We start from the raw sequence: 22,570 nt of genomic DNA, 5'->3' as shown, positions 1-22,570 counted from the left end.
ACCACAGAGACTTCTTGCGTACTGGTAGCAGTGGTGGTTGTGGAAGTGTGTGTGGTAAAGTGAGACACACAGAGAGGTGTTCACATTGTGGTAGAATCCATTTTGACCAGATGGTAGGAGAGCCTGGCAGAGTACAGAGGGAAAGACCACAGTGCTGAGGTTACCAGGGGTAGAGCTGAGGTAACCCCCTGTTGAGTGAGCAAAAGAGAGAGAGAGCGCGAGAGAGAGAGTGTGTGTGTGTGTGTGCGCGCCTTACATATCTAAGAAAAATTCTGATTAAACATGCATCATGTTCTTTTTTTTAGCTAATTCAGCAGCTGTACAGATCAAATTGAATCTGCTGGATGCCTCTGACCGACTGGAGGAGGTTACATGCCTTCATTAACTAGTGAGAAGAGAAATAACTACACTGTTTTTAAACAGGCTCTAGTAGCCTGCCTGTGTATTTTAAAGGTGTGATCACACCTTTGTTAGTCTTTTTGTCTTTGGTCTCAACCCCAAATGAAAATGTTGCTACATCTTTTTGGGTTACTTTAGTTCATACTGCCCAATTACATGTGAACCGTGGCTTGTAAAGTAAAGTCAGATGGACTCACAAGTAGCATGTTTATTGGACAGAGTTTTGGCAACCAGTAGCCTTGCAAGATTACAGATTTTGGGAGTAAATGAAATTTGAAGGAATATTCAGGTATTTTCTTAATAAAAACATGGGGCCTATTAATGCATATGGTACAGCCTGTGGGATGAAAAAAGTATTTTGTTTTCCACAGCGTCCACAAATGTTTCCACCGGAACACAACACTGCAAAAAATGAGGGCCACGCTTTAAAGTCTGCTAGGCTTTCTGATTTGTCTCCTTGTACCCATAAAACCATAGGCTAATAAAAATAACGAAATTGGTGTAATGTTCATGAGAATTCTTTTTCAGGCTCTTACCTGTGGTCATTTCAGATTACATGTCCCTATGAACTGCACCTCAGTTCTCTTGGATTTATCAGGTTTGCTGTGAATCATACTGTTCTTAGCTGGCAAAAACAAACTAAAAGTTTGGAGAATGCTTTCACACAGCAGAATGATGAGTAAGTAAGTGCCTTGTACCTCACATGTAAGTCGCTTTGGATAAAAGCGTCTGCTAAATGACTAAATGTAAATGTAAATGTAAGTGGCCCTTCCTTGCTTCCTTGAGGTTGCAGCTTGTTTGGTGTAATGTGAAAGCAGGTGGAATAAAATAATATTGTGGCTACTCCGGTTTCTTTTGGTAAGGCATGGAGATAAAATAAAATGTAATAACCAACCAAATAAAACGGTGACACCAACAATGAGTCTCCACCCACTCCTCAAAATGTGCAAATACCCTTAAAATCGAAAGGTTATAAGTTTTTGAGTCTAATTTTGTGTTTAACCTTTTACCTTACATTCTAGAACCACACTGTGTTCCTACACTGACCTCTTATATCCATCCAGTTTCATAGCCTGATAATGTTTGACCTAGAAGTACTTTTTTAAATCTGAAATTACAATGGGAAAAACTGCCAAGAATACTGGGAAAGGCAGGAAAGATGATGGGGAGGGCAGGGGAGACAAAGAGATGTAGCCTGATAATTGTAAACAGCTCCTGCCGCCAGGCCCCTGGGTGGGCCATGTTCACTCTCACTTTATCTCATTGATACACACACACACACACACACACACACACACACACACACACACACACACACACACACACACACACACACACACACACACACACACACACACACACACACACACACACACACACACACACACACACACACACACACACACGCCCTCCATCAAGACCTCCTGGTACAAACTATTCCAGGAACAGAAGAGTGAGAGACACAGATGGAGATAGAGTGTGGAATAGGGAGGGTAAGGAGCTAAAGAAAGCCAAAACCAAATTACAGATAATGCCAGACTGAGAATACAGGATCTACAATGAAACGGGACTTAAAAATACAGAGTTAAACTAACTTAAATTAAGGTGAAAAAGTCAAACTTGAAGATGATGAGAACCTAAAAGCAATCTAGAACAGCTAAGAAAGAGAGGAAAAGCAAAGTGAAATAATTTCTTTCTCTGAAAGAAAGATAAGTGGCAGTGAGAGTAGACCACTAACCAACAGCATCCTGCTGCGGGTTGGTTCAGTGTCATGACCCCGGCCCTCCCTCCAATTACAATGACATCTCCTCCACAGCGCGGCAACAGGGAAATAACTTGGTCAGCTTTGGCTACAAACAGTGAATGTGTATATCTCCAGGACATCCATACTAACAGCCGTAACAATTATGACCTGTAGTCCATATGAAGAACACAGATAATATTTTCAACAATGTTTGCTGACAATATTTAGTGTGCAATAACAAAAATATTAAAATATTTCTTTTGTGTGATTTTTGATTTAGCATTGGTGTGCATAACTTTTATACTTACATGGCTTCTTTTACAATTGTATGTAGCTAAATGACATCAGATTTTGAATGGAAGGTTATTCTATTAAAAGATGTTTTTTAGTTTAACCACATTTAATAAGTAGGGGTAGAAATATCCAAAAGTTTATAATCAAAGTATTCCATATAGAATAACTAATTTTACATGAATGAAAATGATATTGTTGATGTTCAATTATCCAATTATTGAATGTATTAATCATAATTACAATTACATGATTGTATTGCTTGATAGCTTGTAAGGTTTACAACGGGTCAAACATCAAATGTATAAAATTATTTTTTAAATCAACATGATATTTAATGTACATTCAGCTAGTATAAATGTTCCTTTATCAGAAATTATAAATTTACTACACATATTTACACACAATTTTTGTTACATCCAACAATGAAATAACATTTTTAATAGAATGTGCATTATTAATATGTTAGAGCTATGTTTGCATTCCCTTACACTGAAATTCCATTTAAGGCAAGAAAATGTGCACCACGTTTTACTGGTTGAACACTTTACATTAGGAGGTGACAGTTGAATGCTCCATTCTAACAGTTTAGTACAGTGTCAATAACTTGATGCCAAATTAGTATCAGATTAAAATTTGAGGTCAGAAACATCCTAAAGATTAGGATTAAAAAATTATATATTTTTTTCAAATTTAGAAAATTAATTTCTATTTCATGACAATGAAAATATGACTCACAAATGCAATAAGCATAGACACAGCCTTACACAGACGGGCCAGCCCTAGCTCTGGTGTCAACTGAAAATACTTTCTATCATAGGGACCCCTTGACACACGAGTGGAGGGTGTCCAGTGATACATATGCATACACTTCTGCCCAGAGACAGAGGGTGTTAATAAGAAGGGGTGTGTGTGTGTGTGTGTGGTAGTTATCATGTTTGGACATGTCTGCTCTCAGCCCGCTACTGGAGACTCTGGACCTTGGCAAAAGACCTCTCAGAGAAAGATCATCACCATCTAAATACACTCTGTGTCAAGAACGTTTACTTGCATCTGGTATTAAACTGGACAGTCAAAGGATCTCAACAAGAATAACACAACCAAACACTGTCACCAACAAATTCTGAATCATCCCACCTTCTGTATCAGTGTCAAATCACACTAAAATCTTGCCCATCTCATCTACCCACACACACACACACACACACACACACACAAACAGCTGTTCACTATCATTATCCCCTCTGTGTCATTCAGCCACCTCCAACCCCCACAGTGTACCCCATTTCTCTCTCATTAATGCATGTAAACAACCCTCATATACCTCCCCCCAATTTCAACCATCTCCCCAGCCTACTCTTCCCCCCTCTCGGGCCTAGAACCAACTATCTAGGCTACCAAACACACTCACCCCCGCAGGCGCGCACACGCCTATGAGCACATGCAACATAAACATTCAGGCAATGCCCCTGCCCCCTCCCCAACTCTGAGGAATGCAGGGACCAGCTGGTGGAGAAAATAAAAAACGAAGAAACATACCAAAACAGGAAATGCATCAGTAGGGGTCTATCAGACTGCTTTATCAGGCCAGTGGCGGCCCCACTGAGATCCTGGGTGGTGCCACATGCTGACTGGTTGATCAAAGTGGCAGTAGTGTCATTACAGGTCAGAAGGTCAGGTGTAATCAAGAAAGGGTGCAAGCGTGCACACCCGTGCATGTTGTTTTCAATGTGTGTTGCTATGACTATCTAAATAAGGAAAACCCAGAGGAAATGTAGGAGGAAATGAGGGTGAGGAGTAAAGATGCTGCAGAGATATAAAGCAAGGATAAATCAAACGACAAAAGATGAATAAAGAGAGAGTGAGCGAGAGAAAAAGAGAATAAGATCTGAGCAAAGGACTGTTACTGTTCGATTAATTTATACGTACATTACCTTGATTTTCTTTACAGGTTTTAGGATGCTTGTCCCAAATGCCTTTTGTTTTCATCTGAATTGATCTGAAACTCAAACGTGTGAGAAAAAAAAAAACTAACAAAAGTTATTAAAATAAATAAATAAATAAAAAAATAGGTTTGCGTGTGTGAGATTCCAAACCGAATGGTTAAGACCCTGCTGTGTTCTCTATAATTCATGTTCTCTCTACACTGAGCTCTTATGAAACACACACACACACACACACAGGATTTTACTAACTGTATTTTCCAAATCAGGAGACACAAAGGGAGACGAGGGGCATTTCAGCAAAGCTTGATTGCCAGGAAAACCCTCTCCTTTTATTAGGCTTACCACCAGCATAAGTAGGATGTGTGTGCACATACATATATATGCACACACTCTAATTAGAGCATCAGCCCATTCCTTCCTTCCGAAGATTTATACGCCTAGAATGCTGACAGATACATTTAGGTGAAAGTAGAACTGCATGACTCTGGATAAATGGCCAATTTTCTCACTTAGAACTGTTTGTGCAAATGTTCTCAAATTTCTTAATAAAAAACATCTAAGAGAAGTAAATAAATAAAAAAACAAATAAAAACCTATGCCCGAGAGCTCAGTGAACACTGAATCATTCAATAAGGCTCTTGTTAAAGATGTTTCAGCAAATGGAGAACAGAAATCTGGTAGATTTTTGGAAAAGTTTACTTGGCCTTCACTGGCCATCGTCAGCATCATCATATTGTATTATATGGTAATTTTAAGGTTACCGCATTTGTGGAACAGAATACTGGTTTGTGTTATAGTCTTTATTATAACTGCTGATGTTTAAAATATTTATCAGTCCCTCTAGGATTTCACAGACATTTTTGTAATTGTTGTGGCCTAAAATGCTTCATTTTGTAACAGCTTTTTTTTTAATTGAAAATTGCAATGTTGCATAGAATTTAAAGGAATTTTGGAAATTAATTATTGAAATCCAAACACTGCAAATTCTTAAAGGAACTGATTTATCATAATTTTGCCAGAACTAAAGGTTCTGGGTAAAATTTCCAGGTAAAATTTCTTCCTCAATAGCACAGCAGACGCAGAGGAGACTAGTTTTGTTAGGTCTCAAATATTCTGAAAAGGTTTCTTAGTTTCCTATGATAAAGCCTTTCTGTGTCTTTGACATTAGATCTTCTTGTTTCTACTCGTAGCAAACATAGTAAGGGTCGCGTGACTGAAAGGCGTTGCTGTTCATTGTTCAATTTCCACTCTAATGTTTATTAGAGTTAGCCAAGAGGTTATTTCTACAGGCAAGCAGATCAGAAACAAGGACCAAAATGTAATGGCAAGATGACGGGGTCAAAGTATCTCTTTTGTGGGATGGGGTGGTCATCTACAACAGGTAGTCTAGGGAAAAAACTGTTAATTTGCCAACAGGTTCTTGGGTACTCAATGTTCATTAATAGGAGCGAGTAGGGAGGGAAAGGTAGCCACTATGGCAAGCCTGGCTTGATCCAAGTGAGCTAATGTAGCATAAATTGTTGAACAATGTCATGCTGGTGATGATCAAAAGCCGTCAGAATACACAGTGCATTGCAGCTTAGCTTGGTCAGAGCAGCCAACTCCTGTGCACCTACGAAAGTACTACAATGGGCATGTAAGCGTCACAATTGAACAATACAGAAACAAAAGAAGGTGGCTTGGTCTGATGAAAGAAAATTTTGTAGCCAGTTGGTTTGCAAGGTTTACCCTGTAAATTGATGATACCAGGATACACTGGAATCAAAGTCATGGAGGCCCCATCTCTTAACTTGGAAGACTTTAAGAATGTACTATTTTCATCTTGATGCCAGACACCTCCGCTACCAAAAGTAGTTTAAAGTTTCGAGGACAGTTGCATTGACTAGGCTGCTTGCTTTGAATTAAATTAACATTTGCAGTTGAAGTAGTAGAATGCAGGTAAACAGGAGAAACATTGTTATGTAAAAAGTACTAGAGAAGTAAATTGCAATGTTCACATGACCAATAACCTAGCCCTGTGTAAAAGAGATAAATGAGACAGACAGATGAGCAAAGGGCACTAAGAGAAAAGTGGCAGAAATTAAAAATGGTAATTGGTGTGATAAGCAAGGGTGAGACAGCATAGGGAGGGGAAGGAAGCAGATCTGCAGACAGACAGACAGACAAGCCTGTGTGAGGGAAGCCTGTGTTTGCGTGACAAGGTAAAAAGGAGGAAAGGGAAGGAAGGAAAATGGGAGCCATCATGATCCAAATAGTTGAAAATAATAAAATTCCACATAGATAAGGGATATTTCTCCCTTGGCGCTACCACCTGAGAAAGCACCTCCAGCTACAGAGAGCCTGGGCTTTGCCCAGAGTGTATAACAGGAAAGGAAGGGGAGGAGAGGGGGATCAAGGAGGTTTGCATCCCCCCATCCTGCACCCCTATCTACCACCATCCCTCAGTCAAGCCAGATACACACAGTCACACATATACAAACAACCCCAGAGGGTCTATTATGAAGCAACAAGGAGTCAATAACAGAAAGACATGAAGGGAGACTAGTGAGAGAACCTGTGAAGCAAAACGTTGCCATCTAGTGTCAGTCAAACAGAGAGGGGATCCAGACTTCCACAGCTTTGCTCTCATAATCAGTCCCAATACAGCTGTTTCATTCTCTCTCCCTCACTCCCCCTTTTCAGCTGTTACAACTCTTCCATGTTTGCCACTATGTTTGTTTGTCTCCCTCTCTCTCACTGAGTGATGCGTTCCCCGTGGATTGAGTGGGGGTGGAGAAAGCGATGGAAAGGAACACGGGAAATCAGCAATTTGAATGAAGCTACCACTTATTCTACAACTGTTGGTTCAAGCCCATATCTTGTTTTGTTCTGTGGTCGTCGGGTCTGAGGCAGTGTGACTGGTGGATATGGTATGCTGTAATGCTGTCAGTGACCAGGAGACTAGAGAGAAGCCTTGGTACCTTATTTACCATTTTTATGAAAACTCGGCCGCCAGGCACAAAAACAAAGGCTTGTTTGTGCAAGTGAAAGAGCTCTGTTTTTAAGATGTGCAAATGTCCCCACAAGAATAGAACATTTAAATAACAGCTTAGACAACATGATAATTGTTCAGATCTCATTTGAAAAGATATATTTAGGTTTCATATTTGTCACTTAGCGAAGTAAACACAATGTCTTGTAGGAATACATGGCCACACTGAACTTACACACTGAAATATTTTAATGGAACAGAAAATATAATAGTACTGAATTACAGTTAGATATGTGTACATAGATTGAGGTGGTCCTCAGATTTAGAGACCTAGATCGTGACTATTGTTAAAACTAGTGACATCATTGATTTATGTGTAAACAAAACTAGTTACTAACTTCATAACAACTAAAGGTCGGCATCGTGATAACACCTTGGGCCATCTGTGTGCCTGCTCTCCCTTCTGCTGCTAAGTTTTCACTCATATATTTTCACTACTTTCACCCTTTTGCAGAATTTCCTCTGACTGTATAAAGTGAGCTACAGATAAACTTAAGCTTGTGTGGGATTTGTGCAACCACACCCTACAAAAGGACAAACTAAACAACTCCAAGCAAGCCCAGATGACTGTTGCACATGGAGTTACAGTCAATGTTGGATTTTATTAGGTGCACAGCCACTCTTAAACAACACTTGATTGTGGAGTTTTATGCTAAATGACTGCAAGCATCCCACAGGTGCCTGGATGTGCCATGCTGTGCCCTACATGCAAAATACCCAAACCGCTCCTCCTTCCTTTTGCCCTCCTCCGAAAACAATTTCAGGAAAACTTCTGATTCCTTTCATTTCCAGTCAATTTCTTTTGATACCATGATTGAGAACCATCAATCCTTGACAACCTCCTCTGTAACAAAGCCAGAGTCAAGAATTGTGACTGTAAAATGACAACATAATACATATAGGTTATTTTTAAAAATCATGTTCAAGGATTATGCAAGTAAGGTACGAGCGTGATGTCTGCAGAACAATCTGATGTGGACCATCTGCTGAAATTCCATCAATTTTTTATTTTATTTTTTACAACATGCATTTGACACTGACAGCACAATATGGCACTAAACTGGATCATTCAGAAATGCTGAGACTGGTCAGACATCCCATTCATACATTTACAGCGTCACCCTCCGGGAGTTTTTAAAATGCACTCTGAGCACTCAGCCTACTGAAGTGCTGCAGCTGGCACCAGCCAGCAAAGCTCGCTTGCAAACTAGCTGCCACTCCAAAGAAAGAAAATAAGTCCTCCTCAGACCAAAACTCGCCACAGCCTTCTCATTTACATGCCAAGCAGAGAGTACTTTATTGTAAATGCTGAACAGAAAACACTATTGCTGAACAATGACTGAAAACATTCAAAAAAAGACTATAATTTCTGAATTGCAAGTGCTTTCTCTTATATTAAAAGCACTATATTGGTTTTATAAAAGTTTCAAATGAACGCAACATTTAACTGGAAATGGTGGCATGGTGCACTCAGCAGTGAGATGGGCCAAGAGAATTTAATGAGGGTAAACCATGGGGTCTGACATGTATTATAAACATGGTTGACAGGGAGAAACAAAAAAAACTTCTCTACCAGACTCATCCTGATTTTAATTCACATCAACTTTGAAAGATGTTTTGCCGCAAATAAAGCTGCTACTTTTTGCTAAGAACAAACCCTAAACACAACATTCCCAAAGAAGTGCAGCCAGACCTAAAAGCATTCTTATAGACTTAAGAGTTTTCATTTTGTATTGCTCTGTTCATCACCCCGCAACCAGCATCAGCACCCTGTCTAAGACACACACACACACACACACACACACACACACACACACACACACACACACACACACACACACACACACACACACACACACACACACACACACACACACAGTCTCTTCCCCCTCCCTCAGATTGCTCTGCCCCGTCTCTGGACCTCCCTGCTCTGGCATGACTCCATCATGGCCTTAGTCACCTCCCCAGTTCACCCCTTCCAGCCCCGAACTCCACATATACACACTTTCCCACACACAGTGCACATTTCACACATGCAGACACTATCTCTTCCCCCGTTACTGGGGTCCCCCCCCCCACAAAAGCCTGACGAAAAAGGCGGTCACGGAACCCCGCTAACGGGAGGCCTCCCCTCAACCGCAAACCAAGAGTAGGAATGAGAGAGCAAGAGAGAGAAAGAGAGAGTGTAAACATATTACTGCTGCAATATTAGCTGATGGGCGGGAATAGGGAGAGAGAGGAGGTAGAGGGAAGGATGAGGGTAGAACGGGGGGACCGTGATGTGAGCATCGACCCACAGAACACTCTGCCACATGTGGAGTCAATTAGGAACAATCTTGTTTTCTACCCACCGCTGCAAAGGAGAGTTTTCTGGGGCTCTGTGTGCATGGGTTTGTGTAAATGTGTGTGCACACAGACTGAGGTAGGAAAGGGAGTTGAGAGAGCATGTTTTTCTGAAAACTTGACAGAGAAATAGGCCAGAATGCTTTATATCAAGCCATTTTAGGCACAAATTTCTGCCTGTTGTTCACCATCAAATGAGCATATCTTCAAACAACCGCAACCTGATTACAACTTCAGAGCAAATGACAGTCAAGAGGAAACACCAGTTCTCCGGGGCTCAGCATGCATGAATGATGCACACATGTCAGACACATATGTGTGTTTGCGTGTGTGCGCATCTAGTTCTGCATCCTCACACCACTTCACATGTTTGGTGAGACAGGAGCATCAATATTGACTCCGCTGGGAATTCAAGACGTAGTACACAAAATAACAGGCCACTTCCTTGGTGTCAGACAAGAGGAAGTCTCCTGTTTAAAAGATTCATGGGTGCTTCAATTATTTATCTTCTTTCAAATTGTCGTGTTTAGACAATTTTCATTATTCATCTGTTTCAAGATTGATAACGGCATGACGTAAACAAGTGTCTGCACCACTGCTGATTTATCTGGGCAAGATCAAAACAGCAGGCACAAAACAAAGGACTTTTGCTTTTTACATCTGCATCAAAGATGCATTAAAACAGCGGCTTTTCCACATTTTCAGGGAAGTGATTCATTTCAATGACTAACAGATTTCAAACATTGGCAACACATCCAGGAAATAGGCCTTCCTGACCCAAAGCTCACCTCAAACACAGGTGTTAAGGTCAACAGCAGTGATGTAATGAGGAAGTTTGGACTGACACATGTACAGAAAGAACAGCACCACATAGCCATATTCAATTTTTCCTGCAAAGTTTAGTAAACATATTATTTTTATTGTATGCGCAGATGCTTGTAAAACTTTATTTATTTAGAAACTTGCAGAGATTCAGATTCACTTTTCTCATGTTTGAGGACATCATTAAACTATTTACTAGCAATGGTTACCCATACACACTGACAGCTGATCCAGCTATGTCACTGTTATCAGTAACTAAAGTGGGTTCAGATGGTGAATTAAGGATGCTCAAGGCCTTTATAAAACAGCCTCTACAATATGAACAAATACACAGTGGACTGGTTGTTAGAGAGTAGGTTTTTGTGGAGAGGTCTCAAGCTCCCAAGCTCCCACTGTGTACTGGACAGGAGTCAACAAGCTACAACAGACTAACCAGAAAAGGCGGGGAGTAGCTGGGAGTGAGTGACAGTGAGAGTGAGAGTGAGAGATAGTGAGAGAGAGAGAGAGATAGTGAGAGAGAGAGAGAGAGAGAAAGAGAGAGAGAGAGAGAAAGAGAGTGAGATTGAGAAAGAGAGTGATAGAGAAAGAGAGTGAGAGAGAGTGAGAGAGAGTGAGAGAGAGAGTGAGAGTGAGAGTGAGAGTGAGAGTGAGAGTGAGAGTGAGAGTGAGTGAGTGTGTGTGTCTTCTCACCAGTTGAACATAAGCTACTTTATAGTCAGGCTGCTTAACCTTCTGGTTCAGGTGATTCCTCTTCTTGTTGGACCCTGAGAATCAGACAACAGTATGCATTTTATTTATTATAAGTAAAAAAGGAAAAACTTCTGGTTAATATACAGCAGACAGCAGGAAAGAAATTACAACAACATTATGAAACAGAAAGATTAGGTGGTGTCAATATGTACCATTAAACAGATGAAAATAGGTTAACTGATGCAAACTGTACTTGCTTCTTCACTGACATCTGTCCAATAAAGAATAAAGTTATATTGGGTCTTGGTTGGTAAGAGGGACCCTCTTATTAAAAAACAGGCAAACATTTATTAATCCAGTATTTGTAAGGTGAAAACTGGCAGCTTTTCTATTATTGTTGTCAGAAGATTTTGATATTGAGTTCAACAGAACAGGCATCACTTAGTGCTCTACAAACTAGTAAGTGGCAATATTGATTATTTTTTGATTAAAACCAAAAGAATAATACCAACTATAACAATAGAATATTAGTTGCAGCCTTACAATAAATCGAAAAGATAATTTTTACTTATAATACTGGAACTTCACAAAGGTATCTATGTTTTTACATCACATCAACAGCAGCAGTATTAGTGATGGATTTTGATGAGAGCATCAAACGGTTCATCTCTGCCTCAGAACTGTAATCACAGTGGTCAAGTCAACAGGCCCTTCGAGGAACTGTTATTGCCATGGGAAAAGTTTAAGACATGAAAAACAAGGGAAACATTCCATTGTAATGAGTCGTTTGTGTGTGTGTGTGTGTGTGTGTGTGTGTGTGTGTGTACACACTATGTGCATGTGGTATGTGTAGGTAGTAGTCACAAGCTAGGCAGCCCACTGCTCAGGGAAAGCCCTGAGCAAGGTTGTAAAAACCCCCCTTCACATCCCCCAGGTTAACTGGCAGCCCATGTATGGATGGAAGACAAAGGTAAGAAAGTGTATATGTGCATTTGTGATTAGGTCAAAAAAATAAATAAATACAAATCTAAAAATATCTGGAAATTCTAAAAATAGAGCAAGGTAAGACACCAACCTGTAACCACATAAAAAAAAAGAAAACACAAACAAACACACACACTTGCACCTTGAGAATGTACAAAGTGCTTCTCTTCCTTTATGTAGCACTTTCCTAACGCACAAAGACCTTTCATACAACACTCGCAAACGCAAGCACAATTTCTCCCACTTTATTGCGGTTTGGCGACCAGCTATCACGTTACAAATCCCAGGCCGAAGAGGTAACCGTGGCAACTCCTTCCAAAATACCCCTGACGCCCATGGAGGGAAGAAAGGGTCGTTTGCACCCCTTGCTTTCCTCTGCCTTTTCCCGTCTTTGCGCTGCCAATGGAGTGGAACGCCTGGCGCAGACAGGGATACCTTTTCTGACGCACCTCGGGATCACTGGGAGCCCTGAGCAACCCCCTTTTTGTCTATCCCCCTTTGTCCCCCAGCGCTTTCCACTCACCATCCCAAGGGGCTTCAATTTTCCTTTAGTTTTTAAAATGACACAACCCTAATAAAAGGTGTTAATGAGTCGTCTACATTGTAGGCTAGGCTAAGCTAGGGGCCTTTCCCCTCTTTGCTCCCTCCTTCCCAGTCTGTCCTCCAGAGGTAGGGGGGGCTCCTCGTGTTCCCTCTTGCAAAGCACAGACATGGTTCAAGCTTCCTTTTCTCAGCCCAGCGCTTAGTGTCTTTCCAACTTCAAGTCACTCATGCATCTTTTTATTACATGAATTAGCAAACGCCCCATTAGTCTATGCAAAGTGGAGTTTTTTCCTCTATTGAATAAAAAAAATAAATAAAAAAGATTTTTTGAGTAAATGATATCACCATTATATCATAATATTGTGACGATATAACACTGTGACTATCCATGAAATTGGGGTAGAAGGTAAAGTTTGGAATGTGAGTGGAGGGCCAGAGTACTTAGGGCCCAGAAGTAGCATGTTTGTGAATAGTTTGTGTTTGTGCAGAATGAGCTTGGGGCTGTCGCGGGACAGCTGGAGGCTAAAGTGCTGGGGCAGCAGATCATCAGATAAGCAGCTGTGTGTGTTAGGGGGGATGGAGAGCCAGGCACGCTAACCACTACCGCAACTAGCCGCTGGAAAGCACTCTCGCTGCTGCATATTAATGGGAAGACAGTCTACATCACAAGCTGGAATTGCCACCACCACTGACAAACTACATTTAATTTGACTTCAAACAAACAGAAACTAATTCTGTAGTTTTCCAACACTATGATTTTTAGTTTAAAACTGGCATTGATTAAAAGACTATTAGGATGGTGATAAGCTTATAGACTTATACACTTATATACTTTATCTGCATTGTTTTTTGAAAACATCAATCAAAAGAATCTCAGCTTGACCTATGTATAAAAAAAAATTATATTTTCTATATTCTAAATATAACTGCTTTTGTGAAGTGGTGAGTGTTTGCAGCACACTAAGCATTGTTTAGCTAGCAAAGGGAAATATATGCTTCAGGCAGAGTTTGAGAATTTTTAACTGATGCTTTAAAAGTATTTTCTGCTATGAAAATTTCTCACCACTGCAGTCCATTTAAACTTGAACTAATCAAGAACTATGAACTAAAAGTTTCCAGATTGCAAATGTTTTATATCGCAGACAACTTGTAGGTGATGATGGGGCTCCACATATTGCCTTAACACCAATTTCAAAATATAGCATTAGGATTTAGTGGGTAGCCTTCCAAATCAATAATATAATTGTTTCAACTTCAGCACAATATGAATTGTAAATGAAGCCGTTACTGTTTCCTCTATTCCAAAAAAATAGTTTAATCCATGGTGGAAGTCAAGAGCTTAGCATACTGAAACGAAACTGTGTGTCTGTGTACAATAATTTTCTCAAAACAGACGAAATACAACTTCAGAATTTTAATTTTTGTTTGTGGCTTGGTATTGCATAGCAGGTATCAAGTGTTTCCACCACTCCCTTAACCCCCTTTTACTCAATAGTTTGGACTGACTCCATCTCTTTACATAGATATACAGTCATGGTATGTGTAATGACGTGTAAAGACTTCGGCTGTTCAGCGGTATGTGATTGTCATCTTATTTTCCACTTCATGATGCACCATATTTTCAACAGGAGAGATATTTAGACTGCTGACACACCAGTCAAGCACACTCGCACTCTGTGTCTAGGAACCCAAGCCATTGCACAAAAAAAGCCTGGCATTGTCCTGCTGAAATATTGAAACATCCACTGCCTTCACAAAAAAAAAATAAAAAAAAAATGATGGCTTAAAGGCAGAATACTGTATGTCTCTCTAAAATGCCAAAGTATGTATCTGTTGACAGTATTCTGATGCCCCCCCCGATACCATCGCAGATGCTGGTTTTTGCACTTTTCACTGATAACAGTCTGACCTTATTCATTTTCAGAGAATATGGCATCCTCCTTTCCCGAAAACAAGCTAAACTGAGGACTTGACTGATGATAGACACTAGTTTGAGTTTCTGTACGGAACTGATGTATGGATTCCTCCTATCCATATCAGAGTTTCATGTTGCATATCTGGATGCAGTGGCGGACTTTGCTAACTGACAAAGTACTTTTGATACCATGTGCCTATATTTATCACAGTATCATGATGGTTTCTCAAGGAGTGCTGCCTGAGGGATCAAATGTCATGCACACTCAACATTGGTTTCCACCATTGGCCTTTATGCACTAAGAATTCCCTGGAGTTACTAAATTATTTCACAATATTATGTACTGTAGATGGTGAAAGACCTAAATTCTTTGCAATTTTACATTGAGAAATATATTTTTTTTAAACTGACAATTCTCTCACAGGTTTGGCACAAACTAATGAGCCATGACCAATCTCTTCTTACGAGAGTCAGATTTAGATTGTAGAGATTCAACAACTCATAATTTTTTACTATTTTACACTAAATCGTGAATTATCAGATACCAAGAACTGAGGCAAAATGGAAAATTATCCTGTGGTCTAATTAATAAAAAAACAAAGAAATACATAAATAATAATTTTTGATTATTTTGGACACAGTTCAAAAATCGACATCTGTAATGATATCGGGTACATGTGGGTAATTTCCATATCTGTGAAGACAACATTAATTATAAATAAAATGTACAGTATTAAAGCAATTGGCCACCGCAGTTCCCAAATTTGGCAACACACTAACAAAAAAGTTGGTAAACAGGCAATGTAAGAGGAAAATTCCAATAATAATGTTCTGGATGATTGCAGATTCAGCAGCTTGATTGTTAGCAAGTGGCGATACCCTGATTTGGCATAAAAGGAGCAGCCGCCAAAGGTGGATGAATAAAGTGGTTAAAATCAGCTCCACCTTCACCAACAGTGAAGTCTGAACCCTATTTTTATGCATTAATGTGCATGTTTTACCAATATCATAATCAGTATTGTTTAGAAAACCTTGTTTTCTTAGTGGAATTATATTTGAAGTAGTACTTGTAGTGGAGATTTTTTTTCTAGACCCAATACTGGACTTTCATTTGATGACTGAATCTGTGTAGTTCTACCACCTCTGCATACAGTGCATCACATTTTGCTGTGTATGGTGCTTTATAGACGCATGACTGCTCAAAGTGGCCATGCTGACCCTTGTCCTCCATAACATTAAGACCACCAGTGGTAAGGTTTTGCTGATAAGTGCATTTTGACACTATAAACAATGTAATATAATTAGTTTTTTTTAAATACCTAGGTTTAGGAAACTGCACAAAGAAGACCCCACCACATGCATAAAATCTGAGTAAATAAAAGAAGACTTTTTTTTGCAATCAGCGGTCAAAAAAATCAGAACATCTATTTAATCATCAGGAGTTTAAACAGAAAATTAACTAAGGCCTGCCATTAAGTGTATAAATATTTTTTTAATTCCCCAAAATAAGGGTTTGATTGAAGTTAGTGCTGCAAATGTGAATCATCCAAGTGTGAAACTGAAGCTAAGACTAGCTTAGACAAAAAATAATTCACACCTGGTTCTGTGTCTGTGACAGCATAAGCTCATTAACTTCTAAAGTTAAACATACAGTAGTGGATTCACTATCAGTGAATCTATGAGAAATATAAATATTTTATGACATGTCAACCTCTTCAAGTTCTGTAAATGTTATTAGCTCTCTGTGTGTGCTTGTGCAAAGGAGTGAACACACTCACCAAACTGTATCCTGGTACGAACCGCTCCCACAGGAACGTTATAGATCTTCTCCAGGTAGTTCTTTACGTCATATTTGGTCATTCTGTCCAGAAAACAAAAACAAAGATTGAGATGAAGAAAGAGAGAGTACTAGTTGTTATCCAACATCAGTGTTTGCTTGAGAAAGGAATGGTATGAATGTGTGTGTGAGGCAATACTGGAGTGAGAGAAGATGTCTGAGGTAGCAGTCCAGCACTTGCTGGATCACTCTCCAACAAATAACACCACATTCACTTAACTGGCACTGACACAGAAATGATACAGCCTATTTCCACACTGCGTTCCCATAAACTTTGCTGCTATATTAGCTACTGTAACAGATAGGACACTCCCCTATAAATCCATATTCAGCTTTTATTCTCTAGATCATAAAGTGGAGAGAAGATAAATGTGAGTGTCTGTGTTCATCCAATTAGCTGTCTGCATGTATTGATCGTGCCCAGAGAAACCTTACACAGGAAGTGGGCCTGGCACCAACTAATCCGGTGAGCCAGCCCAGCTAAAGCTAGTCCACTGGGCAGCATTTGGAACGTACTGCTTCATCCAGAGGAAGAAAGGCTTTTAACTGCTAATCAATCTAGCCAATTGGATTAGCTTGGTAGAGAGCACTTCCCAAATGCGTCTGACAAAGTGCCTAATAACAACGTTGTGGTCTGACATGAGTGCCTCGGATATGGCATCTTCTATCACCTCATATGTTTCTTTAATAGAACAGGATAATGTAATATCCCCCGTTTCTTTAGAAGAAACAGCACAGTAGCTTACGTTGTTGCAACAATAATAGGTGTGGCAAACGTGCATGAGAAAATCCCATCTGTCAACACAAAGGCTCTTTGTACCTCAGTAGGTTTTTGTCAAAGCTGAAGTTGATCTAAATGTAGAACACTTCCGTTTGACCTGCAAATTGTGTTTATCGAACAAGGTGCAATTATATTTACTAAACCTTTTTACATTTTTTTTACAATATTTTTACATTTGATTACATAATTACATGTGCCAACATTTGAGTAGGTTTGGGTTTATCCTACAGCAGTTTAAATTTCAGATAGCTGCCTCCGAGAGAAGAGAAAATTAAGCACTCCTTGAACTCTCCCTCTTAGAGCCAATAGTGGTCCATGACAGCTGGTGGTGAGAGTGGGGGGTTCCTATGTCTCTGTGTGATGAAAAGTGTAAACAAACTTGTTAAGACCTCTTTAGGCCTATTTGTATCCCTTTGCTCATTTGTATGGGGAGAGATGTATTTCTTAAATGTGACACGGTGATGTGGCTTTCTGCTCTATTTGTACCCACTACCCTCCCATAACCCCCCTCTAAAAGTGTGTTTGCCAGAGGGCAGTTAAGCAGAGCGGTGTGACCAAGGGTACTTGAGATCAAGAGAGGAAGAAAGAGTGATTGCGCTGAGAGACGGGTTTTCCTAGAAAGTAGGGGGTGAGGAACTGGAAGAGAAAAAAGTGGCTGAGGGAGTAAAAGGTCTCCTCTGGATTATTAGTAGACAGAACACTGATCCTGATTAATGAGAAGGACATTTTCTAAATCCCTACTGCTTTTACTACTCCAATTATTCAGCCACCACAAATATACAAATACCATGTATACAGCATATCACAACTTTTACTCTGCATAAGATTTCCATGCATGTTCAAATCGGTTTAACAAAATGGTTTTAGCAAAGGCTGAAAGCAAGGCAACTATATCATGCAAAGATAAAACAAGAAAAAGGAAAACCAAAAATACATGACAATTAATGCAGTGTTTTATCAACATTACTAACAAGTAAAATATACATAAACAGTTACATATCCATGTATACTGTAAACTACATTTAAAGAGGTTACACAGCTTTTTATTTCAGACCTGAGCCAAATTCATGACTCCCAGCTGAGCTACAAACTGGTATCCAGTCTCAGAGAAAACCTTGGGCTGAAAGCTGAGAAAATGTCAAGTTAAGAGTGTACATAAACAAGGCTAAACTTAGACAAAGGGTGTGGTGTCTCCAATAGTGATGCAGGCAGCATCTGATCATCATCCCAGTATAAACACCCATCTGACTCCACAAGCTAACCTTTCACACTTCTGTCAGGAAGAATGAAAACCTGTCTCCAGCAACTGCAAAGGCTAAAGGCATCGTTCCTCAGCAACTGGTATATATTTATATGCAAACACACATGCTACAAAGATTCCTCGCCCAAGACGATGAAAGAGCTCCAAACACAAAACCTAGAAGGTCATCAGATGACGCAGACGATGGATTAGGTTCAATTATGGTCTGTTGTTGCTGAGCAGGTTTGAAACAGGCATTGTTGATTGAATTTTTTTTTATAAGTTTTATTGTTCTGCATTATTCGAGGGGGGGGGGTAAATGAGATGGAAGACCTCAATCTGAAATCAAGTGGTAGTAAAGGAAACAGATCTCTAATGAAATACAGGCACGAATGCAAATTGATTAGCACATCTCTGCCAGGTGTATTCACATGTAATGCCTTCTCTGCAGTATCCCACATGATCCTGGACAGGTATTCTGAGATGTTTGTTAACACACTGACCCAAGGTGATTGTAAGCATCAGTTCCAGCAGTCCATTTACACCAGTGCTTCAAAAGAATCTAAAAGAAAGTAGGTGAAATATATTTATTAATTAACCTTTATTTAACCACGAAAAATGTAATTGAGATCCTCTTTTACAAGGGAGTCCTGGCCAAGATAGGCAGCAGCAAGTACAAAACATAGTTACAAAATTACACAGTTAATACACAAACAAAAACAATAAATTGAAAACTAAAATTATTTACAAACAAATTATTAAAAACAAGTGAATGTTATGAATTCTGCTTCAAGAACTCTTAGTATGGATTTAAAATAGCTCAATGAAATTAAGTTTCCTGTCTTTCTGCAACGTATTCTGTGCAAAAGTTGCAGAATGGACAAAATCCCTTTCACCCAATTCAGTACAGGCATATGGAACAGGAAGGCTCAGCTCTTCTCTGTACAATTAAAGTACAAATGTAGGTAGGCAATAATTCAGGTATTGCCTTATATATCAAAACATTCCAATGGCTGATAGTACGGGTGACCAAAAAATTAAAAAAACAATTTTAACCTCAGCTTCTTTACAAGTTTTTCCACATGTGGCTTGAAAGTGAGGGAGTCATCAATTAAGACACCCAGGTATTTATACATGTGAACCACTTCCATTATATTTCCCTCAAGAGTGGACACTGAGGGGATCATTTGTGGCCTCTTCCTAAAATTAGAAGAAAAAAACATAAGCTTGGTCTGGTCTACATTGATAACTAGTTTTAAGTTAAGTAATGAGTGCTTAACAGCAACAAAGGCTTTCTGCAGGGATTCCAATGACCTGAACAAGAGTTGATCCACAGCAGTAAATGATTGTGTCATCAGCATAAGAATGCAAATGAAAGACCACAACTGTAAAAGTGCAAAGCAAGTCTTGTAAGAGTTCTGCAATAAAGACAGTCAATGAATTCTGATAGCTCAGAGACTACTGTAGGTCATATGTCTATTTAATGTGCCGGTGCTAAAAGAACTGCCAGGGAAATGGGTGGTGCCTCTGTTGTTAATAAAGGTTGCCCTAAATAGCCACCACTCAGAGGGATCTTAAACCACCGATAATATGCAATAATTACAGGCCAAAACATTGCCAGCTCTACTTTGTTTTCAAATAAAACACTATTTCCAAAAACCTGAAGGTGAACAACTCACTCCTAGGAATTGCTCTAAAAACTGTTAATAATGCTGATAAAAGTGTACAATCCCTGTCGTATGATATTAAGAACCGCAACAATTTATCTATGGTGAAATTGTAGTTTTGCTGACAGTTGAGGTTTTTAAAAATTAAATGTTGAATTAATGCAACCACAAGGAGGCAGAATGGATAAATGCAGAGGGCTGTGTCAAAAATGGCATATGAAGTAAGACATATGCCAAATCAAACCTGCAAATTATGATTTCCAAACCGATCTGACTTCCCTACCGGATGGATCGCGGGCTGGATTAACAACGAACCCCACCAATGATGTTGACCTACAGGGCGCTGGTGGAAATTATGCTACTGTTGGCTGAAGAAGGAAAAGGGGAAGGCATGTTAGTAGGCAGAGAGAGAAGAACGAAGAGTAGTAGAGGTGACTGTTGTGGAGCAGGAAGTAGCAAAGATTACTAGTGAGGAGGAGTGAAGTTAGGAGGTCCTGATGACATACCTCTGGAGGTATGAAAGTGTTAAGGAGAGTTGGCAGTAGAGTTTCTCACTAGGTTAACAAGGTCTTGGTGAGTGAGAGGAGAAGTACAGAGAAGGTCATAGAGAGTGCATTGTGTCTTTGAGAAAGCATATGTCAGGTGCCAAAAGAGGAGCTGTGGGATTGTATGAGGAAGTCTAGAGTGGCTTAGGACATGTATGAGATCTGTATGACCGTGGTGAGGTGTGCTGTAGGTGTGACAGAGGAGTTCAAGGTAGAGGTGGGTCTGCATCAAGGATCAGCTCTGAGCCCCTTCTTGTTTGCTCTGGTGATGGACAGGCTGACAGATGAGGTTAGACAGGAATCTCCATGGACTATGATGTTTGCAGATGACACTGTGATCTGTAGTGAGAGCAGAGAGCAGGTGGAGGAAAATCTAGAGAGGTGGAGGTCTGCTCTGGAAAACAGAGGAATGAAGCTTAGCCGCAGCAAGACTGAATACATGTGTGTGAATGAGAGGGACCCAGGGGGAACGGTGATGTTACAGGGAGCAGAGGTGAAGAAGGTGGAGGACTTTAAGTACTTAGGGTCAACGGTTCAGAGCAACAGAGAGTGTGGAAAAGAGGTGAAGAGGCGAGTCCAGGCAGGTTGGAACGGGTGGAGAAAAGTGTCAGGTGTGTTGTGTGATAAAAGAGTATCAGCGAGAATGAAAGGAAAGGTGTTCAAGACTGTGGTGAGACCAGCAATGTTGTTCGGCTTAGAGACAGTGGCACTGAAGAAAAGACAGGAGGCAGAGCTGGAGGTAGCAGAGCTTAAGATGTTGAGGTTCTCTTTGGGAGTAACGAGGATGGACAGGATCAGGAATGAGGACATCAGAGGGACAGCTCATGTTAGATGTTTCGGAGATAAAGTCAGAGAGGCCAGATTGAGGTGGTTCGGACATGTTCGGAGAAGAAATTGTGAATATATAGGTAAAAGGATGCTGAGGTTGGAATTGCCAGGCAGGAGGTCTAGAGGAAGACCAAAGAGGAGATTTATGGATGTAGTGAGGGAGGACATGAAGTTAGGTAGTGTGAGTGAAGAGGATACAGAGGACAGGGTTAGATGGAGGCACATGATTCGCTGTGGCGACCCCTGAAAGGGAACAGGCGAAAGGAAAAGAAGAAGAAGATTTCTAAGATATAACATTGATGCGAATAGAACGAATGTCAGGTCACAGCAACTGTCCTTTCACCATTCAAATCAATCCATTCATCCTTGAGTCCAGGTTGAAGCTTGTACAAAATTTGTTACATCAAAGTGTTCCTGTGATATGATTTTTAAAAGAATGGAACATTCATAAGGTCATTGACCATAACCTTTGCACAATATTGTGTTCACAAGAATGGACAGACATGAGGTCAGGAGCATAGATATGAGGTCACAGAGACATTGACCATTTGACCCACAATATCTAATTAGCTCATTGTTGAGTCCAAGTGGATTCTTTTGCCACATTTGAACTGCCTTAAGGCAGCCTTGAACTATCGCATTCACAAGAATGGACAGACACGGACACAGATACACAGACAACCCAAAGGCATGCTTCTGGCTACCACTGTCACTGAATTAAAAGATGTTATAAGAGGTACAAATTATTACAAAACACAAAAACTCCCACAGCAGTTTTTTTATTAGTGGGTCTGACTAGGACCTTCAAAAGAAAACTGAAATTATTTTTCATTTTGATACAGATGTTACTGGCTTACCTTGTTTTTCTAAGGTTTTTTTTTTTTTATCATGACCCCTGATGAAAATAATAATGATAATATAAGGTGAATTGTGTGGTTTGTTCTGTTGATCTGTTTAATGCGAG

General features: G+C 39.9%; 1 protein-coding gene across 2 annotated transcripts in view; it reads right to left on the bottom strand.

Annotated features, from left to right (window-relative positions):
* Nucleotides 1–22,570, bottom strand: part of mrpl23 (mitochondrial ribosomal protein L23) — a 43,412-nt gene that overhangs the window by 8,140 nt on the left and 12,702 nt on the right. The window contains exons 2-4 of one of the 2 annotated variants that reach the window (XM_067501694.1): nucleotides 19,070–19,128; nucleotides 16,487–16,569; nucleotides 11,267–11,340 (exon numbers count right to left, since the gene is read on the bottom strand). In XM_067501694.1, coding sequence (XP_067357795.1) covers nucleotides 11,267–11,340; nucleotides 16,487–16,569; nucleotides 19,070–19,128 — 216 coding nt within the window. The remainder of the gene's footprint in view (nucleotides 1–11,266; nucleotides 11,341–16,486; nucleotides 16,570–19,069; nucleotides 19,129–22,570) is intronic. The other variant, XM_067501693.1, reaches the window with a different exon arrangement.

The sequence above is a fragment of the Channa argus genome, chromosome 4, assembly GCF_033026475.1.
Source record: "Channa argus isolate prfri chromosome 4, Channa argus male v1.0, whole genome shotgun sequence".
NCBI lineage: Eukaryota > Metazoa > Chordata > Actinopteri > Anabantiformes > Channidae > Channa > Channa argus.
Note: the sequence above shows the minus strand (reverse complement) of the source record. Positions and strands in the feature narration are given on the sequence as shown.